General features: G+C 36.2%; 1 protein-coding gene across 1 annotated transcript; it reads right to left on the reverse strand.

Annotated features, from left to right (window-relative positions):
• Positions 1-7186: 7186 nt before the first annotated feature.
• LOC107144180 (zinc finger protein 772-like) lies at positions 7187-8753 on the reverse strand. Its single transcript, XM_015487997.1, has 3 exons — positions 8658-8753; positions 7590-8522; positions 7187-7477 (listed from the first exon to the last, which is right to left on the reverse strand). The coding sequence occupies exons 1-3, from the start codon at positions 8751-8753 to the stop codon at positions 7187-7189; spliced, it is 1320 nt and encodes a 439-aa protein (XP_015343483.1).
• Positions 8754-20329: the final 11576 nt, after the last annotated feature.

Consider the following 20329-nt stretch of genomic DNA (forward strand, 5'->3'; position numbering starts at 1 on the left):
GTTTAAACAGAATATTTTGTTTCATTAAGGAAACTGATTTCTTCTCATAAATTTTCTGTCAAACCTTATAGTACACATAACATTTAAGTAAAAAAAAAGAAGAATGTGTCTGACTTATACTTGACTTTCTTATTTTAATTGTATTTTTCCAATATATGAAATTCACATTGAAGTTGCATTTCCACTGCATACAGTTTAAAAACTTGCTGAAATTATCTATCATATTGGATTTAAATAGACAACCTAAGAAATGAGTCAGATCTCAGTGTTTCTTACTAGGAGGAGATTACAGTTTAGACCAAATTGAGATTTTTACTAGACAGATAAAGAATTGAGATAATGGAGGAAGAGATTTTCTTAGAGACACTGAAGGGAGCATGGCCCTGCCAAGACCCTGGTTTCAGCCCAGAGAAATTGATATAGGAATTCTGCTCTGAAGAAATGTGAGAGAACAAATTCCTGTTTGTTTATTTTTATGGTGCTGGAGATCAAAAGTAGGGACTCACACATGCTAAGCAAGCACTCTACCACTGAGTTATAACCATTGGCCAAACCATAATTTTTGTTTTTTGAAGCAAACCAAATTTATGGTAACTTATTATGGTTGCCACAGGAAATTAATATATTATCAAAAATGTGCCATTTTGGAATATAAATATGTTCATTCTACTTCAAATTATGATTTTCCTCCACTATTCTCAGGTCATAAAATGTATGTTCTTTAAGGATCATGCCATTGGGCTAACTGGTCAACAATTTCTTATAATAATTGACCAATATTATGATTGTCCTATAACACATTCTCTGATGTTTCAGGCTACCCCCCATAATCTCAGCTGTTTTCTGTTTGACATGTCAGGTACCGGTCTTCACTCTTTCTTATCTTTCTCACATGGAGTCTTTTTGTCTATTCAAAATTATACTCTTCATAGAAATTTGTCAATGCTCATGAATGCTTTGTTTCTTAAATTCAAATTATTCTTCATTTCAGTGCAAATTATGCTGTTTTATATACTGATACCACTACAATCATTTCAACCTCAAACAAATCCCATACATTGCGATTGTTCCACTTTCTCTCAGATATCAACCTACTTATCTCTTTCCCTTTCCCTCTTAGTTACGTATTGATTACCTATATCATATTCAAATGAGATTTCTTAACTTTAAACTCTTATTTTTTTACTATACCCAAAATCATAACTGTATAAACAATTCAATATGCTTCTATCACCACTCCTATATTGAGTCTCCTAAACCCATTTTCAGAATAGAATAACCCTCTGGATAGAATAAATGCATATTTGCTAATGCAATTGGGGCCAGAGTAGTACTGGGAATATTTTTATTTTTAACCTACATTATTTCTCATTGCTCTCAGTTAATGCCCAATTTCTTTACTGTCCTTACATTCTATTGTACATATTTCCCTTCACTCTCAGCTGATGAATACAGTATCTGTTTTATCAATAAGTGGACATACTTCTAATTTATTGAATGTGCATAATTATCAATGCTTATCTCATCTTAGAGGAAGAAATGTTAGCCCTATACTTCTGTTCTTTTTTATTAAAAACTTTTGAATTATTGCATTATAGTTGTACATAATATTGGAGTTCATTTGACATAACTATACAAGCATGGAAAATAATTTGCTCCAATTCAGTCCTCAGTACTTCCCCTTTCCCTTCCTCCCTCCCTCCCCCTATTCCCTTTTCTTTACTCTTCTGGTATACTTGTGTTCTTGATGTAATTTCTTCTTATATCCTCCTTGAGTTTTTATTATCATGTTTCAAAAATGACTACAGTTTTTGTTACTTGGATTTCTGGACAACTGGCTGTGGAGTGTATTTAAACTGTGTCCTCCATGTTTATTTTTCTTTAACAAATCTTTTAGCTGTGTTATTCTTACATAAAACATACTTTAAAAACTATTTCTTCATTTATCAGTTTTATCAAGTACTTCAGAATTTCAAGTCAGAATGTGGAAAAGCTGGTCAATCTCTATTTGCCTCTCTAGATCCAGCCTGTCTATCTCTGCTCTGTTCTATGCCCTGGGAGGATGACTTCTAAGAACTGGATTACCAGGGCTCTCTTGAGCTTTCGCTTATAATTGCATTTTTTTGCCAGAGATATTGGCAGGAAATCAAAGTGCAGGAGCAGAAACAGGTCAGGTATCTAACTCCCCTCCCCAATGATCCTTCCCTGCCAGATTACACTTTAATAGTGGCTGTGTTCCCCCACCTATGGCTAAAACTCCTGTTGGGTTGCCTTTTCCCAAAGTTAGAGGACTTTCCAGTTTCCATGATACTGCTCTGTCTCTTGCCTTCTTTTGTGGGGATAGGAATAGCTTCCTAATATTGTTAGTCTCTGGGTGCATCACTATTTCTAATGGGTTTCTTAATTCTGCCCTCAGCTCTATAAATAGCCCCTTCATTAAATTCTCTTCAACTACTCTGAATAAGCGGTTTTCTGCAGAGAACATAATTAAGAAATATTTAGTTCTCATTGCTTACTCACACACTTACTCTCCTCCTCCCAACACTTCAGTATATTTCTTTATCAGTTAGGACATAACCAGCAAAAAATAGGACTTAAAAAAATACATGTAAAAATATTTAAGCAGAAGAAATTTAATTTTGAGAACTGGCTACTCAGTTGAGGGGAACAGTTGGGGCAACACAGTGAGTAATATCAGCAGGTAGTGTTTGCCACCCTTAGGCTAGAGGAATAAAGCTAGGGCAGTTTTACAGGTCTTTTGGAAAATGTTGGAACCATGATGTAACTGTCTGGAAGGGCCACTGGAGCAAAAGAGACACAGACATTACCTGAGAAGCCAAGTGAAGCACAGAGGAAGAAGAAACTTGTATTTTCTCCTGCTCTCCTTTAGTGGCTGAACTTACATGAAAGCAAGAGGATGATAAAACATAGTAATGTAATTTTCAGGAGTTATCCTTCTGAGACACTGAAAAATTATCCCAGGGAAGTTCTGAGGCATTTGAATTCTTTTATGTAGATGGCCACTCAATCCAGGCTTTAGTGCTTATTAGATTTGCTTCAAGCTGCTTCACTTGGCCCATTAAATGACAAATCTCGGGGAATGCTATAGTTTGGATATAGAATATCCTCTAAAGATCCATGTATTAAAGGCTTGGTCACCAGGGTGATGCTATTTGGAATTGCTTTAGACCCTTGCCAGTATGGTGGAACATACCTGGAGTCCTGGCTCCTCATGTGGCTGAGGCAGGAGGATCACCTGAGTCCATAAATTTGACATCAGCCTGGGCAACATAGTGAGACCCTTTCATGAATAAACCAACAAACAAAAACATGGGGCCTTATTGGGTGATCCTTAGGGTCACTGATGTTGTGCCCTCAAAGGGGATTATAGCACTGCATTCTCTTTATTTTCCTCTTTGCTTAATGAGGTGAGGAATTTGCACTATATGCTCCTGCCATGATGTGTTGCCTTGTCAGAGTGTAACAGTAGTCCACTTCACCTTTTGAATATACTCCTCATTGCTGAGGCTTATTTTAAAAGGCACATGTTTTTCTTTTCCTCTTCTCTCTCTCCCCTTCCCTAACCTGGGAGCAGGGAATAAGATTACTTTTCCCATCCTAGGCAGAAAACAAGATTACCTAGTTATCTGTTCTTGAGCACACACCCACCACAGGAAGGAGAAGTCACAGAAGATCTAGGATGTGACTGTTTCCCAAATTAATAAGTGAATTTTGACACACCATCAAGATGCACCTGGGACCCGCTCCCCCTTAGGTTAGGGCACACCTGGAATGCAGCCTTTGAAGAGCTTCTGTGAAAGACCTCTGTATTCCTTGATGGGGAGAATCACACACTTTAGAAATTTCCCATGCTTCTCTCCTTTATTAGCAAAGCAACAAAACTTCTTTTTCCTTGTTCTCAAAACTGTGTCCTCTTTATTAAATTGGCTTCAAGGACAAGCTATAGTCACAGTAACAAGAGGCCCCCAAATTGGATCCCTTGATCAGGGACTAAAACATCTAAAACTATAAGTGAACAATAATCCTTTTATCTTTAAAATTTAATTATCTCAGTTTGTTATAGTGATGGAAAGCAGTCTAATATGCCCATGCAGATGAATTTTATGTAATTTATGTTCTATTCTCTTTGGTCCAACAAACTTCAAGTCCATTCCCACAATATGTTCTGATTTCTTACCTATACAAATTTGCAAGAACTTGCAATTACATTGTTTATAATCTAAGTGTTATCTTATTTCCAGAGCTTGAAATTATCCCTGGGGTTATGCTAGAGCCTGTCTCTTAAGGGCAATGTGGAGGCAACAAGAGTGGTAGGGATTGGTCTTCAGGAGCTGCCTTTCTTTTGCAAGGCAACTGCTTCTGTGAGATCAATAAAGAGTCTTTGTTTTTTTTCAATGCAGCTTTATTTTTAATAATCGAATCCTGGAAATAATCCACATGTTCATCAAAAATTGATGATGGATAAACAATTGTTGTATATCAATACAGGGCATTATTACTCAGGAATAAAAAGAAATAACCTAACGATATTCTCAACAACTTCAAATAATCTCAAAACAACTGTGCTTACTGAAAGAAGGCAGACAAAAATATGCAATACTGTATGACTATATAAAATTCTAGATAATACACACTAATGTGGAATGACAGAAAACAAAGCCATGTTTATATGCAGATGAGGGATCATAAAGGAAAAGAGGATAGGATTATAAAAGGGAATGAAGAAACTTTTGGGGATGAAAATATGCCCATTACCTTCACTGTGATAATGGTGTCACGTGTATGTACATATGTCAACAATTTTCTAAGGGTACAATTTTAATATGTATGGTTCATTGTATTGCAATCACACACCAATAAAGTTGTTAAGAAATAAATGGTCTCACATAAAAATATAAGTCTACCATTTCTCTTGGGAAATCAACTCTATATTGACTCAACCACCTCACACTTTCAATATATTAAGATCAGCTCTGCCCCATGGAAGTTAAAGCAGGAAATCAATGAAGGTCATGTTTATCCAAACATTGAATGAGTCACAAAAGATCTATTCCTGTAGTACAGAATCTCTCCTTTCTGTCTTGGGGTTCCTATCTATACAGTGAGGTCTACAGGGATGACAGCCCAGGGAGGTACAGGATTTAAGAAAACCTTTATATTAATTGTTCTGATGTTGTCCTCATCCACATGAGATAAAGTGGATTCTGTATACCTTCAGTACAACAAGCTATAGTCACATGAGATCTACATATGCCTTCAGAATAGACATATCTCTTAGTTTGCCACTGTCTCCACTATTCCAACTGTCATAGTATTTCTGTAACAATTGTTTGCTCTTGACATTTCTTGCAGTCCTGGGGATAGAACCCAGGGCCTACACATGCTAAGCAAGTGATCTTTCACTGAACTATACCCTCTACCCTTGTATTTTAATCTGAAAGATATTCTTTATTAGTTTTTTGTTGAAAGATGTTTTGTCTAAATAAGATATTCAAATCTACTTTACCAGTATTAGCAACACTAAGAATTAAGGCTTAAGTTTAAAAGATAGAAACATAAAGTGTATATTTTTAACTTTAATTTGAATATCAGAAGAGATGACAAGAACAGATCTATCAATTAAATCAATTATTAAAAGAACAATTATTAAAAGAACAAATCTATCAATTATGTTTCCCATTTAATCCCTATAGGCTTTAGACCTTATGATTTCCAGCTGGGCTTGAGAGACAGCTACTTTTCAAAAGTGTTGGAAGGAAGGATGGAATTTGCTGTCGTCAGAAGCACCAGATGTTGTCATATCACCTAACCCTTCATCAGGGATCCTGGCATTTAAGTTACAGGATTGGATCCACAAAGACCTAAAATTTTTCCTAGGAAGACTCAATCAGCATTGTCAATTAGAACAAACTAGATTGAGAACTCTTCTCCACCACCCTGCTGTTCTCTATGACACATAAAGTTTGGGGCTTCTACAAAAGGTTTTCCTCCCTTCAAGGTGGCAATGCCAATTCTTTCCCCACATAGTGAACAGAATAGATTAAAAGCTTAAACAATAAGACACAAATAATTATATTTGTCATTGCATAAAACAGATCAGTGTAGGGCAGGAAGTTCCAAGGCTGGGTGATGTGGAGGTTGGAGAACTCCATCTCAGTTATCACATGTAGAGACAATAGTCCATGAAGAAAGGAAACCTTTGGAAACTTGCAGCAGATCCCAGATCAGAAATTTTTAGCAAGAATTGGATCATGTCCACAATAAATACCATCAGAGAGGATGGAATAAGGAATTCCTCCAAGGAACAGGAAGGAAGGCTGGGGGCAAGGGGGAGCACAAGCACTGAGGTCTGCCTTCCCGGAGTACACTAGGGTAACTAACACTAATTGTACGAACCTAACTATGCATAGAAGTAGGACAGCTTCTGCAGCAGAAAATGGCAATGACATAACTCAAATAAGCTAAGCAAGGGATCTTCCACTGAACTATACCCTCTACCCTTGTATTTTAATCTGAAAGGTATTCTTTGTTAGTTTTTTTTTTGTTGAAAAATGTTTTGTCTAAATATAATATTCAAATCTACTTTAGGATTCCTAATAGAACAACATTTACCAGTATTAGCAACACTCTTCCCTGGCCATGGTCAAGTATCCTGGGGAGAATAGAAAGCTCCTGAAAGTGTCCCACATACCTGGCACTTGTAGATAATTTCCCCAGTGCAGATGTTAGGATGTGGGGAATCCAACCTCTGGTTTTTGGCTCTCTCAGAAAGCATATGAGCAGAACATTTTTCTTTTGTGAGTAATGATATGTTGAACAAAAAGATAGTTCATTTCCTGCACTCTTAAAACTCCTTCTCCATTGTGAAGTCTCTGGTGCTAAATGAGCTTCACTGATGCAGCTCAAAGGACACCAAAACTGCTACACTCATAAAGTCTTTAGCCAGTACGAAGTTTCATGTGGCAAGCCAAGTTGGATCATCTATTGTAGGCTTTCTCACATTTGCTAAACATATAAGAACTTAGTCCTGTGTGACGTCTCTGGTGCATTAGGCTTGGGTTGCTACCAAAGAACTGTCAACAATCACTTCACCATAGGCTTTGCTTTTGTATGAATTTTAATGTGCTGTTTAAGGTGGGATTTAGTGATATAGGTTTTTTCACATTCATTGCACAAATGAGGCCTTTCTTTGAGATCTCTTGTGCATTAAAATGTAGGATTTACTGGTTGACATTTTCCCACATTCATCACACTCGTAAACATTTTCAGCACTATGGCTTTTCTCATGTTCAACAAGAGAAGTTTTACAGGTGAAGTCTTTCTCACAACTGCTGCACTTATAAGGCCCTTTGTCATTGTGAATTTTCTGGTGCTGACCAAGTGTATCTTTGAGACGGAAGGTTTTCCCACATTCATTACACTCAAAAGGTCTTTCTTCAGTGTGAACTATATGATGCTTAACAAGGTTGGAAATTCGGAGAAAAGATTTCCCACATTCAGCACACTTATAAGGTTTTAATCCTATGTGAATTCTCTTATGTACAATGAGGCTGGATTTGTAGCCAAACAATTTCCCACACACATTCATTGCACTTATAAAGCTTTTCTCTGGTGTGGGATTTCTGTTGCTGAAGTAATTTATCTTGGTGGTTGAAACTTTCCCCACATTTATTGCATTTGTGTATTTGTTCAGTGCCATCAGCCTTTGCTAACTCAGTGTTTCTGTATGGATTCTCTTCATTATGAGTGTCTTCTTGTTTGACAAGCATAGAGCTGGACAAGGAGTCGTTCCTTTCAGTTCTGAAAGTGAAATCCTCGTCCAAATCATAGAGTATGCAGCTTTCCACAGAGGAGGGCTGGCCCTCTTCTGTACTAAAGCTTTTCTCTTCATTCTGCTGCAAACTGAACCAGAAGTCTTTTTCACATAATTTCCATGTATACAGCTGTTGCCCAGTGGGAATTTCTGGCTGCTTAGGCAGGTGCAAAATTTCTTTCAGGAGAGAGTCACACCTGTCACAGGAGTGAGCCTCTGTGGAACAAGGACCTTCTTTAAAAGTTACCACAGATGATCCTTCTACAGAAATACCCTGCTCAAAAGGTGCCTCTTCATCTTCCATTCCACACCAATGGCTAGAACCAGGCTTAATTCTTATGATATTTAACTTGGCTAGAGCAAGATCTAACAAGACAGGCCATCTGGGCTCCCTCCCTGGCTTTAGCTGGGTAAATACAAAGGATTTGGAAATAGGAAGTCCCAGTGAGATCACCAGTACCAAGTTCTCCAGTGTCACTTGGAAGTACAAGAGTTTCTGAGGCTCATCAAGCAGCTCCCACTCTTCTTGAGAGAAATATAAGAACACATCATCAAGGGTCACATGGTTCTGGGCCTGGTCTATTTGTGGTTCATCTATGAATCTAAGGCCAAAACCACAGTCTTCCTGGGCTGTGGCCAAGCAGTGTGTATGCAGAGACCTGGAAGACAACATGCCGTTGGCTAGTGTCTGAAAAGCCACAAGGGTCTTAAAAACCACGAGGCACAAAATCACTGGCAGCACAGTCAGGGACAATAAATCTTAGGGAGGCAGATTTAGAATCAGGACATCACAACTCTGGAAAGGCACAGAGGTAGAACTTACTTTGAATCTTTCCTTCTGTGATCGAGTCTCGAAGTGACGCAAGAGAAACGGCCAACCGCAAGCTCCAGGCCACACTTCCGGTATCCAGCGGAACATCACCCACAAAAGGATATTCCAAAGTGGCAGCACCGGAAATACCACCGTCTTCACCTTAAATTTGTCTAAACCTAGGATTCACCAGCTTGTTTGCACTGGAGAGAAGCTGTGCTTCACTCAGAATTAATGTTAAAGTTCAGCATTCTCAACTTCATTCAAATCTATCCAAATGTCCCTATTCTAAGTATCATAGACCTGCTTTGAGTCCCAACTGCACTCAATAATAAGTGTTGATATTATGTATCAGTTAAAAGAAAAGTCTTGTATATAGGACAGTACTTTCTTTTTTCCCTGTGTTGATCATGTATTTAACCATGTTTTTGTTCTTGCTTTAGTTCTAATTGCTTATTAGTTGATTGTTTTAGATAATTTACACAGGTGATCCCATCCTCTACAAATAATGTTTTATTTCATATTTTAAACTTTTAAACCCACCATCCACTTATTTTTCCCTTTGTTTTATTATAGTGGCTAGAAACTTTTAAGAAAAGATTGATTAGTATTTGTGATTAGAGGTTGTTTTTAAATATTTATTTATTTTTAGTAACAATTCTACATATTGATGGGATTCAGTGTTTTATTTTCATGCATGCAGTGCACATTTTTAAATTTCTGAATTTAATGTAAATTATTCTAGAACTTTGCATCTTATACTGTACATATATTCACTATAGATCTCTGGTAGATAATTTTTGAAAATTAAGTTTGGGAAGGATTTTTTAATTATAATGGTAGCTGGATACTATTCAACAGTATATGAAATCTATTCAGTTGATTGTTTTCTAATTTTGGATTTTATTTTATTAACATTGTTGGTGAAATTTCTTAGATTGTGCTTTCCTTGCAATCTTGAGATTAAACACTTTGTCATGATGTGATTATTATAATGAAGTTCTGATAATCTTAGCCTAATATTCTATATTTTAACTTTTGCTTGTATGTTTATAATTGTGATTAACTAACATTTTTACTTTCTTATGCTTTTCTGTGTTGAGGAACACAGTCATTGCTAAACTCATAAAATAAATGAGGAATTATCTATTCTGTTTATTAGAACAGTTTTTATATAATTGAAATTAGCTTCTTTTTTAAAAAAAACATTTAGTAGATATGGTCTCTTTGTGGTTGAAGAAATTTAACTCATTTTCTCTTATTTTATGATTTTCATCACAATAGACCACTGTGCTAATTTATATTTCCCTGTATTTTTTTTACATCACACAGGTTTTCATATTAATTCCTAGGATGTTGTTCATTGTATTGTATTATATTTACCTTTGTTTAATCTTAAATTGTACATTACTAAATAATTACTTGCCCATTTTTCATTACCAAGTTGTTTATTCACACATTATTTCTCTTTAAAAGTAAGATCACATTTAATGTGTTTTGTCAGGAAAAGTTTATGTATCTGTAGGTTAAAACTATGGATGTTCTGTCATTTTATTTTAACAGTTATGATTTCCATGTATTTGGAATGTTCTCTTTTATCATCTTTTTCTTTTTCTGCCATTTTGCATTGAAATCTTAACTCATCTATTCTCAGACTTTCTAAATGTTCTGGTAAAAGCAGTTGAGGCTATATACTTCCTTTTTTTGTTATTTTAGCTGAAATACTCAGGTTTGATTGCTATGGCACATTATGATTTAAAGAACTTTGTAATTTCCCTTTTTTCCATTTGTTTCTTTTTTTCTACCTTATATACATAGTTCGTTTATACAATAAGAACATTGGGAATCTACTCTTTGAGCAATGTTGAAATATACAATACATGATTATTGACCATGACCACATTGTTGTATAATAAATCTGGAAAACTTTTTTCCTTATGGCCAACTGAAAGTTTGAACTCTTTGGTCAATAACTATTCTTTTCTCACACCACTCCTACCCCAGCCTGTGGAAACTATTCTACTTTCCACTTCAAACAACTGTAAACCATAAGAACTTTTCCAACTTATGCCTTATATTGTTTTGCTTGGGTGAATTTCCCTAAAATTTTAATATGCACCAGTTTTTCTATTTTATAACTTTAAAAAATATTTTTGGTCTTTTTAGTTATTCATGACAGTAGAGTATATTTTACTTACTTATACAAACACAGAGTACTTATTACTGTAATCAATATCCCAGTTTCATGTTTGTACATGATGTAGAGATTCACTGTGGTGTTTTCATATATGTACATAGGGAAGTTATGTCAATCATTCTGCTGTCTTTCCTATTACTGCCTCCCCTGCTTTCCCTTCATTCCCCTTTGTACAATCTACTGAACTTCTGTTTTCCATCTCCCACACTTGTTGTGTGTTAGCATCCACATATCAGAGAGAACATTTGATCTTTGTTTTTTGGGATTCGCTTATTTCGCTTAGCATAATAGCACCCAGATTCATCCATTTCTAGCAAATGTCATAAAGTCATTCTTTTCATCACTGAATAATATTCCATCGTGAATATATACCACATTTTCTTTATCCATTCATTGGTTGTAGGGCACCATGGTTGATTCCATAGCTTAGCTATTGTGAATTGAGCTGCTATAAACATTGATGTGGCTGCATTACTATAGTAAGCTGTTTGTATATCCTTTGGGTGTATACCAAGGAGTGGAATAACTGGGTCAAATGGTGATTCTATTTTAAGATTTCTGAGGAGTCTTCATACTGCTTTCAGAGTGGTTGCACCAATTTTCTGTCCCACCAGGAGTGTATGAGTGTATCCTTTTCTCCACATCCTTGCTAACATTTATTGTTATTATATTCTAGATTGTTGCCATTCTGATCAGAGTTGGATGCAATTGCATTGCAGTTTTAATTTGAATTTCTGTAATTGCTAGAGATGTTGAACATTATTTCATATATGTATTGACCATTTGTCTTCTTCTGTGAAGTGTCTATTCAGTTCCTTTGCCCATTGGGTTATTGATTGGCTTATTTGTTTCTGTGGTGTTGTGTTTTGAGTTCTTCATATATCTTGGAGATTATTGCTCTAGTTGAGGTGCAGGTGGCAAAGACTTTCTCCAATTCTGTAGGCTCTGTCTTTGCACTCTTGATTGCTTTCTTTGCTGTGAAGCAGCTTTTTAGTTTTATACAATTCCATTTATTGATTCTTAATTTTAATTTTTGTGCTTTAGGTGTCTTGTTGAGAAAGTTGATTCTTAAGCTGACATGATGGAATATTGGGCTTACATTTTCTTCTAGTAGATATAGAATTTCTAGTCTAATGTCTAGGTCTTTGATCCATTTTGGTTTTGTGCAGGGTGGGAGATAGGGATCTAATTTCATTTTATTACATATGTATTTTTAGTTTTCCCAGCAGAATTTGTTGAAGAGGCTATCTTTTTCCAACATATATTTCTAGTGCCTTTGTCCAGTATGAGATAACTGTATTTATGTGGGTTTGTCTTTGTGTCTTCTGTACCATTGGTCTTTGTGTCTGTCTTGGTGCCAATATCATGCTGTTTTTGTTACTGTAGCTTTGTAGTATAATTTAAGGTTTGGTATTGTGATGCCTCCTGCTTTATCTCATTAGTGATTTCATCACTATAAGACATTTTTCAGACTCAAACTCTACCTAATGACATCTCTATCCTCTGCTTTGTCCATGTTTAATTTCAGTTTTCAATTACTGTTACACTAAAAATGAGAGGGATATTTATATTTTTTCCATGACCATGTATGGATATCTAATCTTGAACTATTTAGTCAGCATTTCTAACTCCAAGTGGGGTCACCTTTGGCTGGAGATGGAGATGAGAGTGGTTATATGAAGTATATCTTACATGCCACTCCAGATTCTCTTGGCCTTACATGTCTCAAGCTTTGGGCACTTGTTCTGGCCTATCTACTTCTATGACCACTGTTTCTACAAAGATTCTGACTAACTTTACATAGGCATGAATGAATAGCAACTTTAGTCATATCTCACCTATTTGGGTATTCCTCTTTGATATTAAGATACCAGATGTCATTGGACCTGCTTAATTCTGATGCAAATTCATTCCAGAAAAGCAGAGGAACAAACCTTGGAGCAAAGAAAAGAGTGCACATTGGGAGCTTGGAGCCAGCAGGTAAAGTCTCTCAACCTCTCTCATGGTGGACTGTCCTGAAATACTGTTATTCATATGGTGTCTTGGAGGTTGGTCTTATGAGATGGCTCAATCACTAGTGGTTGATACCAAACATTTGGCTACTTAGAAATAAAATGTTGGGTAGATTTTTTTTTCGGTTTCCCCCTTCTCACATACCCTGTCACTCCTATTTTCTGGGGTTACACTGTCTAACAAAGTAGTAACACCTAAGTTGGTGCTATGTGTGTAAACTTTTTTTGCTGTTGTTGTTACTAGGGATTAATCCCAGGAGTGCTTAACCACTGAGCCACATTCCCAGCCCTTTTGCCCTTTTTAAATTTTTTATTTTGAGATAGAGTCTCGTTAAGTTGCTTAGGGCCTCCCTAAATTGCTGAGACTGGCTTTGAATTCACAATCCTCCTGCCTCAGCCTTCCAAGCTGCTGGGATTACAGTCGTGTGCCACTGCTCCCAGCTACATATGTAACTTTCTGGATAACCCACTCTAAGACAAAGTTGAAGAAATGTATTGTAGACCTCTCTTTTTCCTTTCTATTTGCAGCTTTCACATTAATAACATATTTTGTACAAAATCATTGAGTGAGCTAACATCTCACTGATATATCTAGTCCTGAACTACACATGCCTCCAAAGGTAGTCTAGATCGAAAGGTTGCTCATGTTAATCTTGCATAGCTCCTGTACAATTTATTCACAACTTGAATTGTGCTGAGTGAGAGACATGCTTGACTCTTGTAGAGGAATGTTCTTTAGTGTAAATTCAGGTTTAAAGCATGAGAGTGACCTCAAAGAGCCTTTTAGTCTCATGGGGATATGTGTCTCCCACCCAGGAAAAGTTATTAATTGGATATTGTTCAGTCCTAACCAAGTTCATATTTAAGAGTCTTTTTCTTTTACATTTACACACAAGGTGGGAGATGAGGGCCCACCTTATATCCCAGGGTTTATGAGTATCTTTAAATGAAAAAGAGGGCTGCCCTGACAGGGTATATTGAATGCAAATTGAGCACACCTGCTAGACAATCAGCAGGAAATTAACTGTTGCTATTAAAAGGAAAGGTTTATGTTTTTTAAAATTTCGCCATTTACCAACTCAAAGACAACTACATTGCCCCTTAGGTTAATGGTCTCTGTTATTTTCGGTTTCTGTCCATTGCTCATTCAGGATCCTGTCATCCTAAATTTTTATCTATCACAGATTTTCTCATACTTCACATTTCCTCTCTTATTCCTTTCCCTCAAATCAGGTAATCTTTTTTTTTTTAATTTTAGCTTTGGAAAAATAGAAAAAGAAGAGGAAAGCTATTAAAATTTTTCTGCTGACCATAACTTCTAAGTTTATTGACTCTGAATATATTTTTCCCTATTACTCTGATTCTAAATGTTTGAAATTCAAAAGACAAAACTTGCTGATTTTTATGCCACCCTCCCCATTTCTTCTAAGTAATTCACAATGAGTATCTGACAGAAGAAGTGAAAGTCAAAGGGTAGAAAGAAATATCCATAATAGGAAGAAATGTGTTTACTTCTTCTTAAGTATCCTTTTGCCACATTCCTGGTGCTAATTTCACTTATATTTTTTTTCATGACTTGCTTTCCTTTTCACTCTTTCCCCCTGCCACAAACCATAAATCAGGCACTTTGAAGAATAAAAAAAACCTTATGACCTTTATCAAGATGAAGAAGATTCACCACACTGATCACTGAGCAGAAGAAATTGTGAAATGCAACTTTTAATATTTTAAAGTCATTTGGAATACCGTTCGCATGAATGATTCTGTACGATGTATAGATCTGTAGAGAGCTGATGACCCTGAAGAATTTGCACTGAGAGCCATGAGAGGAAAACATGAGGGAGTAACTTTTAATTGCATATTTAATTGACCTTGCAGGAAAATGAGTCTCATATATGGCCTGGAGTGCAAGTATATAAAGATTCAAAAATATTATTATCTGAATAATTTACTCACACTGTTTTATGGGATTAATAGAATCACCTAATATCTACATTCTGCATTCTTTTGACAGTGCTGAATCATCATCCTGCTTTATTAGCAAAAGGGATAGGAAGTAGTGAGAAGACCATAAAAAATTGCTTTCTATCAGTGTTTTTAGTAATTTATGAAAAATAACTTTATCAAAGACTGAAAAGTGTGCAGCTGTCATTTTGGAACTGTCACATGTGCAGTCAAGATAGTTATAATGTATAATTTTAAGGTAACATTGCTTTTACAGTCAACTGGATAATAACATAATTTACAACCATGTAAAGCCAGTGATTTTTCCACATGTTTTTTACTTTGGATAGAGCTAAAGAGATTGTTGTTTTAAACAATGAACACATGTATTTTTTCCAAAAGCATTGTCCTAAGAACCTTTTTCAGAAACCCTTTAGGGGACTAGAAGCTAACAGATACTTCGAAAAAGGCACTGATGTATATAAAAATAAAATTCAACTCATATTCTATGTATGAAGGGAAAATGAAAGAATTTTAGAAGTTACATAGCAAAAATGATAATTTTTTAATATGAAAGGAAACAGCAGTATTTTCTCAGACTTAGAAGTGGTATTTTTGCCATGATTGACAGTAATTTGAGGTGAAAATAGAGAGATCTAAGGGGATGTGGGAACCGTGACCTATTAGAATTTTAGCTCAGCAATTTGTGAATACACTTTTATTTAGAATTTTGTGAGTTGCATTGATGACTTTCATTGATGACAAGCCAGGGTAGTGGCACATGTATGTAATCCCAGCATCTCTGGGGGCTGAGGCAGGAGGATGGCAAGTCCAAAGTCTGCTTCAGCAACTTATCAAGGCCCTAAGCAACTTAGTGAAACCCTGTCTCAAAATAAAACAAAAGGGGCTGGGGCTGGGGCTCAGTGGCTAAGCGCCCCTGGGTTCAATCCCTGGTAACAACAACAACAAAAAAAGATCAGAATACAACCCACAAAATGTATGGCAGTGAATACATGATAAACCTACATCCCATCTGCCACATATTAGGCTCCATTAAAAGAATCAATGTTTGGTTTATAGGAGGGAAGAACTCCATGGGGCTATACTCTGAATTCATTCTAGGTGTGGCCCAATGGAAGTAATCCAGAGCAATATGAAAGGAATGGAATGGAAATTGTACACTTTATTTATGTGTTTATTTTTTAGCCAGGAGTAAAAATTTCAGGGAACACCAGTTGGATTCTTCTCACATACCTTAGGACTCTTATGAAGAAAATAATTTTGATTTTGTTTGTTTTACTTAAGTATAATAAAGGTTTTTAGCTCACGATATATGTGGTCAATTCTACAATAAATCTTTATGTCTACATTGCTGCTATAGTTTGGATCTGGAATGTACCCCAAAGATCCATTTGTTAAAGGCTTTGTCCTCAGCCCATGGTGTATTTGGGAGATAGTAGAGCCTTTTGGAGGTAATTCCTAGAGAGAGGTCTTCAGGTCACTAGGATGTGCCCTTGTAGGGGATACTGGGATTCCAACTTCTTCTTCCCCTCTTTCATTTCCTAGCCATGAAGTGAGTGGTTTCGCTTTGCCACCTACTCCCTATCATGCCTCACCAAGGGCCTAAAAGCAATAGGGCTAACTGATCATGGACTGTAACCTCCAAAATTGTGAGCCAAAATAACCTCGTATCTTTAAAAGTTATCTTATGTATTTGTTACAGTGATGTAAAGTTATACAATTATAAACTCTGGGATAATGCAGTAAATGATCAGGAACGCGCAGAAAGCAGAATCATTGTCTGTCAGCGGAAATCCAGATGCCAGTACTGGAGCCTGCCGAGGATTGAGATTGAGTGCTCCTGCGGCTCTTTGGCAGTGGATCAGAGACACTGGGTCAGCACCTCTACAAAGCTGCAGTGCACCAGGCTGCAATCTGCTTCCACACAGGACACCTGACCGAGTTCTGGACACAGCACAGGGACAGCCCAACTCCCTCCATCTCACCAGACACCCTAGCCCAGGAAACAAATGGACTCCATCTTGGAAAAATCTATGTCTTCAAATTTTGGTGGGTGTGGCTAACAGTGCGGATAGGTATGTGGTCCCCAACCACCCCCTCCACCCAGCTGTGATAACTCAAAACCTTTCTTGCCAGCTTTTGGTGGGTGTGGCTATCAGTGCAGAGTACAACTGAGCAGTTACCTGATTTCCAACTCCCCTTCCCCCCAGCTGTGATAACACAGTGACTATCCAACACAAAAACAGTGTTCAGTTGATCAAGAGTGCAGTGTGGTCAGGGTGCTGCCAACCTGGAGTGAACCGAGGGCTGTGAGCAAGAGATCCATAATTGAGACCTGATAAGCAAGAGAGAGGAGGGGCTAAAAAGTGGGAGCAACCAGTGAGATCAAGATTAGGGAGGCTCCAGGCACAGCCTTCTCACACTGGTTACTTCCACCACCCTGAGGGCAGAGACGCAAGCTGGAATAGACAACTCCACCTACTGGAAGAGAAGAAAACAGAATTCTAAGAGTTTGTTTTTTTTTTTTCTTTCTCTCTTTTTTCTTTCCTTTTTATTTTTCTTCCTCCCTCTCTTCCTCTTTCAACCTCCTAATTTTTACTATTTCTACTTCATGTAACTTACTAAATACATATATGTGTTTATTTTTATGCATCCTATTGTCCTCTCACATAATTGTCTACCCTAAATTACCTCCTGTCTATTCTCCTGTTATAACCCCCTTTATTAGAGTTCTCCTCCAAAGTTGCTAAGATATATTAACCCCAAATCCTCACATCTTTCCCCTTTAACATAACGTCCTACACCAGACCCCCAGTTCTCTATATGCCATTAGAAACTGTACACCTTTTATGAAACTTCTGACTATATTTTAAATAATAATTGAATCCAACATTTCTAGACCTAGAGACTATAAATGTCTTAATAACAAAAACTTGCTCATATATCATGTAATGTTGATATTGGGAACTGTTAACATTGTTCTTCCCCACAAAGGAGAGATCTTGGAACTATACAAGAAAACTACAAAAGTATAGTATTAAAAAAAAAAATAACACACCAGTGTCACAGAGCTGGAAAGAAACTCGAGACAAAAAAGAAAGTACCACAAAAAATTCAAGACAACACATCATTAGAAGAATTATCATCTACAGCAGAAAAAATGACAGATAAGGATTTCAGTATATACATGATTCAGATGTTTTGGAGTCTCAAAGAAGACATTAGACAACAAATATAGACAATGAAAGAACACTTTGACAATGAGTTACATTAACAAATCCAAGAAACAAAAGATCACCTCTACAGGGAGATAGAGGTTATACAAAAAACCAAACAGAAATCCTAGAAATGAAGGACAAAATAAACCAAATTAAAAATCAAATGAGAGTATCACCAGCAGAGTACACCACTTAGAAGATAGGACATCAGACAATGAGGACAAAGTATATCATCTCAAAAAGAACATAGACAGCACAGTGAGAATGATAAGAAACCATGAGCAGAACATCCAAGAAATATGGGAAAACATAAAAAGACCAAATTTAAGAGTTATTGGGACAGAGGAAGGTATACAGGTCCAAACCAAAGGAATGAGCAATATGTTCAATGAAATATGTCAGAAAACTTTCCAGACATGAAGAATAAAATGGAAATCCATATCCAAGAAGTCTACAGGACGGTGAATGTGCAAAATCACAAAAGATCCACACCAAGACACATTATAATGAAAATGCCCAACATACAGAATAAGGAGAAAATTTTAAAAGCCACAAGAGAAAAGAATCAGATTACATATAAGGGTAAAACAATTAGAATAACAGATGATTTTTCAACACAGACCCTGAAAGCTAGAAGATCCTGGAACAACATATTTCAAATGCTGAAAGATAATGGGTTCCAACCAAGAATCTTGTATCCAGCAAAATTAAGCTTCAGGTTTGAAGATGAAATAAAAACCTTCCATGATAAACAAAAGTTAAAAGAATTTACAGCTAGAAAATGGGCAGTACAAAACATCCTTGCCAAAATATTTCATGAAGAGGAAATGAAAAATAACAATGAAAACCAACAGTGGGAGGTAGTACCCTAAAGGAAAAACTAATCAAAGAAGAAAATCAAGTTCAGTTAAATAATAAAAAATAAACAAATATGGCTGGAAATACAAACCATGTCTCAATAGTAAACCTAAATGTTAATGGCTTAAACTCACCAATCAAAAGACATAGGCTAGCAGACTGGATTTAAAAAAAAGATCCAATAATATTCTGCCTACAGGAGACTCATCTGATAGGAAAAGACATACAAAGACTGAAGGTGAAAGGTTGGAAAAAATCATACCACTCACATGGACTATAGAAGCAAGCAGGGGTCTCCATACTCATATCAAAAGTAGACTTCAAGCCAAAGTTAATCAAAAGGGTTAAAGATGGACATTACATACTGTTCAAGGGAACCTTACACCAAGAAGACATAACACTCATTAATATATATGCCCCAAACAATGGTGCAACTATGTTTATCAAACAAACTCTTCTCAAGTTCAAGAGTCAAATTGACCACAACACAATAATCTTGGGTGACTTTAACACACCTTTTTCACTACTGGACAGATCTTCCAAACAAAAGTTGAATAAAGAAACTATAGAGCTCAAAAACACAATTAATAACTTAGACTTAACTGACATATATAGAATATTCAACCGGCATCAAGTGGATACTCTTTGTTCTCAACAACACATGGATTCTTCTCTAAAATAGACCATGTACTATGCTACAAAGCAACTCTTAGAAAATACAAAAAAGTAGAGATACTACCATGTATTTTATGGGATCATAATGGAATGAAATTGGAAATCAATGACAAAATAAAAAATGAAAATTTCTCCATCACCTGAAGACAAAACAATATGCCACTGAATGAACAATGGGTCACAGAATACATCAAGGAAGAGATTAAAAAATTCTTAGAGGTAAATGAGAACACAGACACCACCTATGAAAATCCCTGGGACACTATGAAAGCAATTCTAAGAGAAAAGTTCATTGCATGGAGTTCATTCCTTAAAAGAAGAAAAAGCCAACAAATAAATGACCTCACACTACATCTCAAAGCCCTAGAAAAAGAAGAACATATCAGCATCAAAAGCAGTAGAAGGCAAGAAATAATAAAAATCAGATTTGAAATCAATGAAATCAAAACAAAAGAAACAATTGAAAAAATTGACAAAACTAAAAGTTGGTTCCTTGACAAAATAAATAAGATTGACAGACCCTTAGCCACGTTAACGAAGAGAAGGAGAGAGAGAACTCAAATTACCAGCATACATGATGAATAATGCAATATCACAGCAGAAACTACATAAATACAGAGGATAATTAGAAATTATTTTGAAAACTTATACTCTAATAAAATAGCAGATAGTGAAGGCATCGTTAAATTCCTTAAGTCATATGATCTGCAACATTGAGTCAGGAAGATACACACCACTTAAACAGACCAATATCAAGTG

This window comes from Marmota marmota, unplaced genomic scaffold (assembly GCF_001458135.2).
Source record: "Marmota marmota marmota unplaced genomic scaffold, marMar, whole genome shotgun sequence".
Lineage (NCBI taxonomy): Eukaryota > Metazoa > Chordata > Mammalia > Rodentia > Sciuridae > Marmota > Marmota marmota.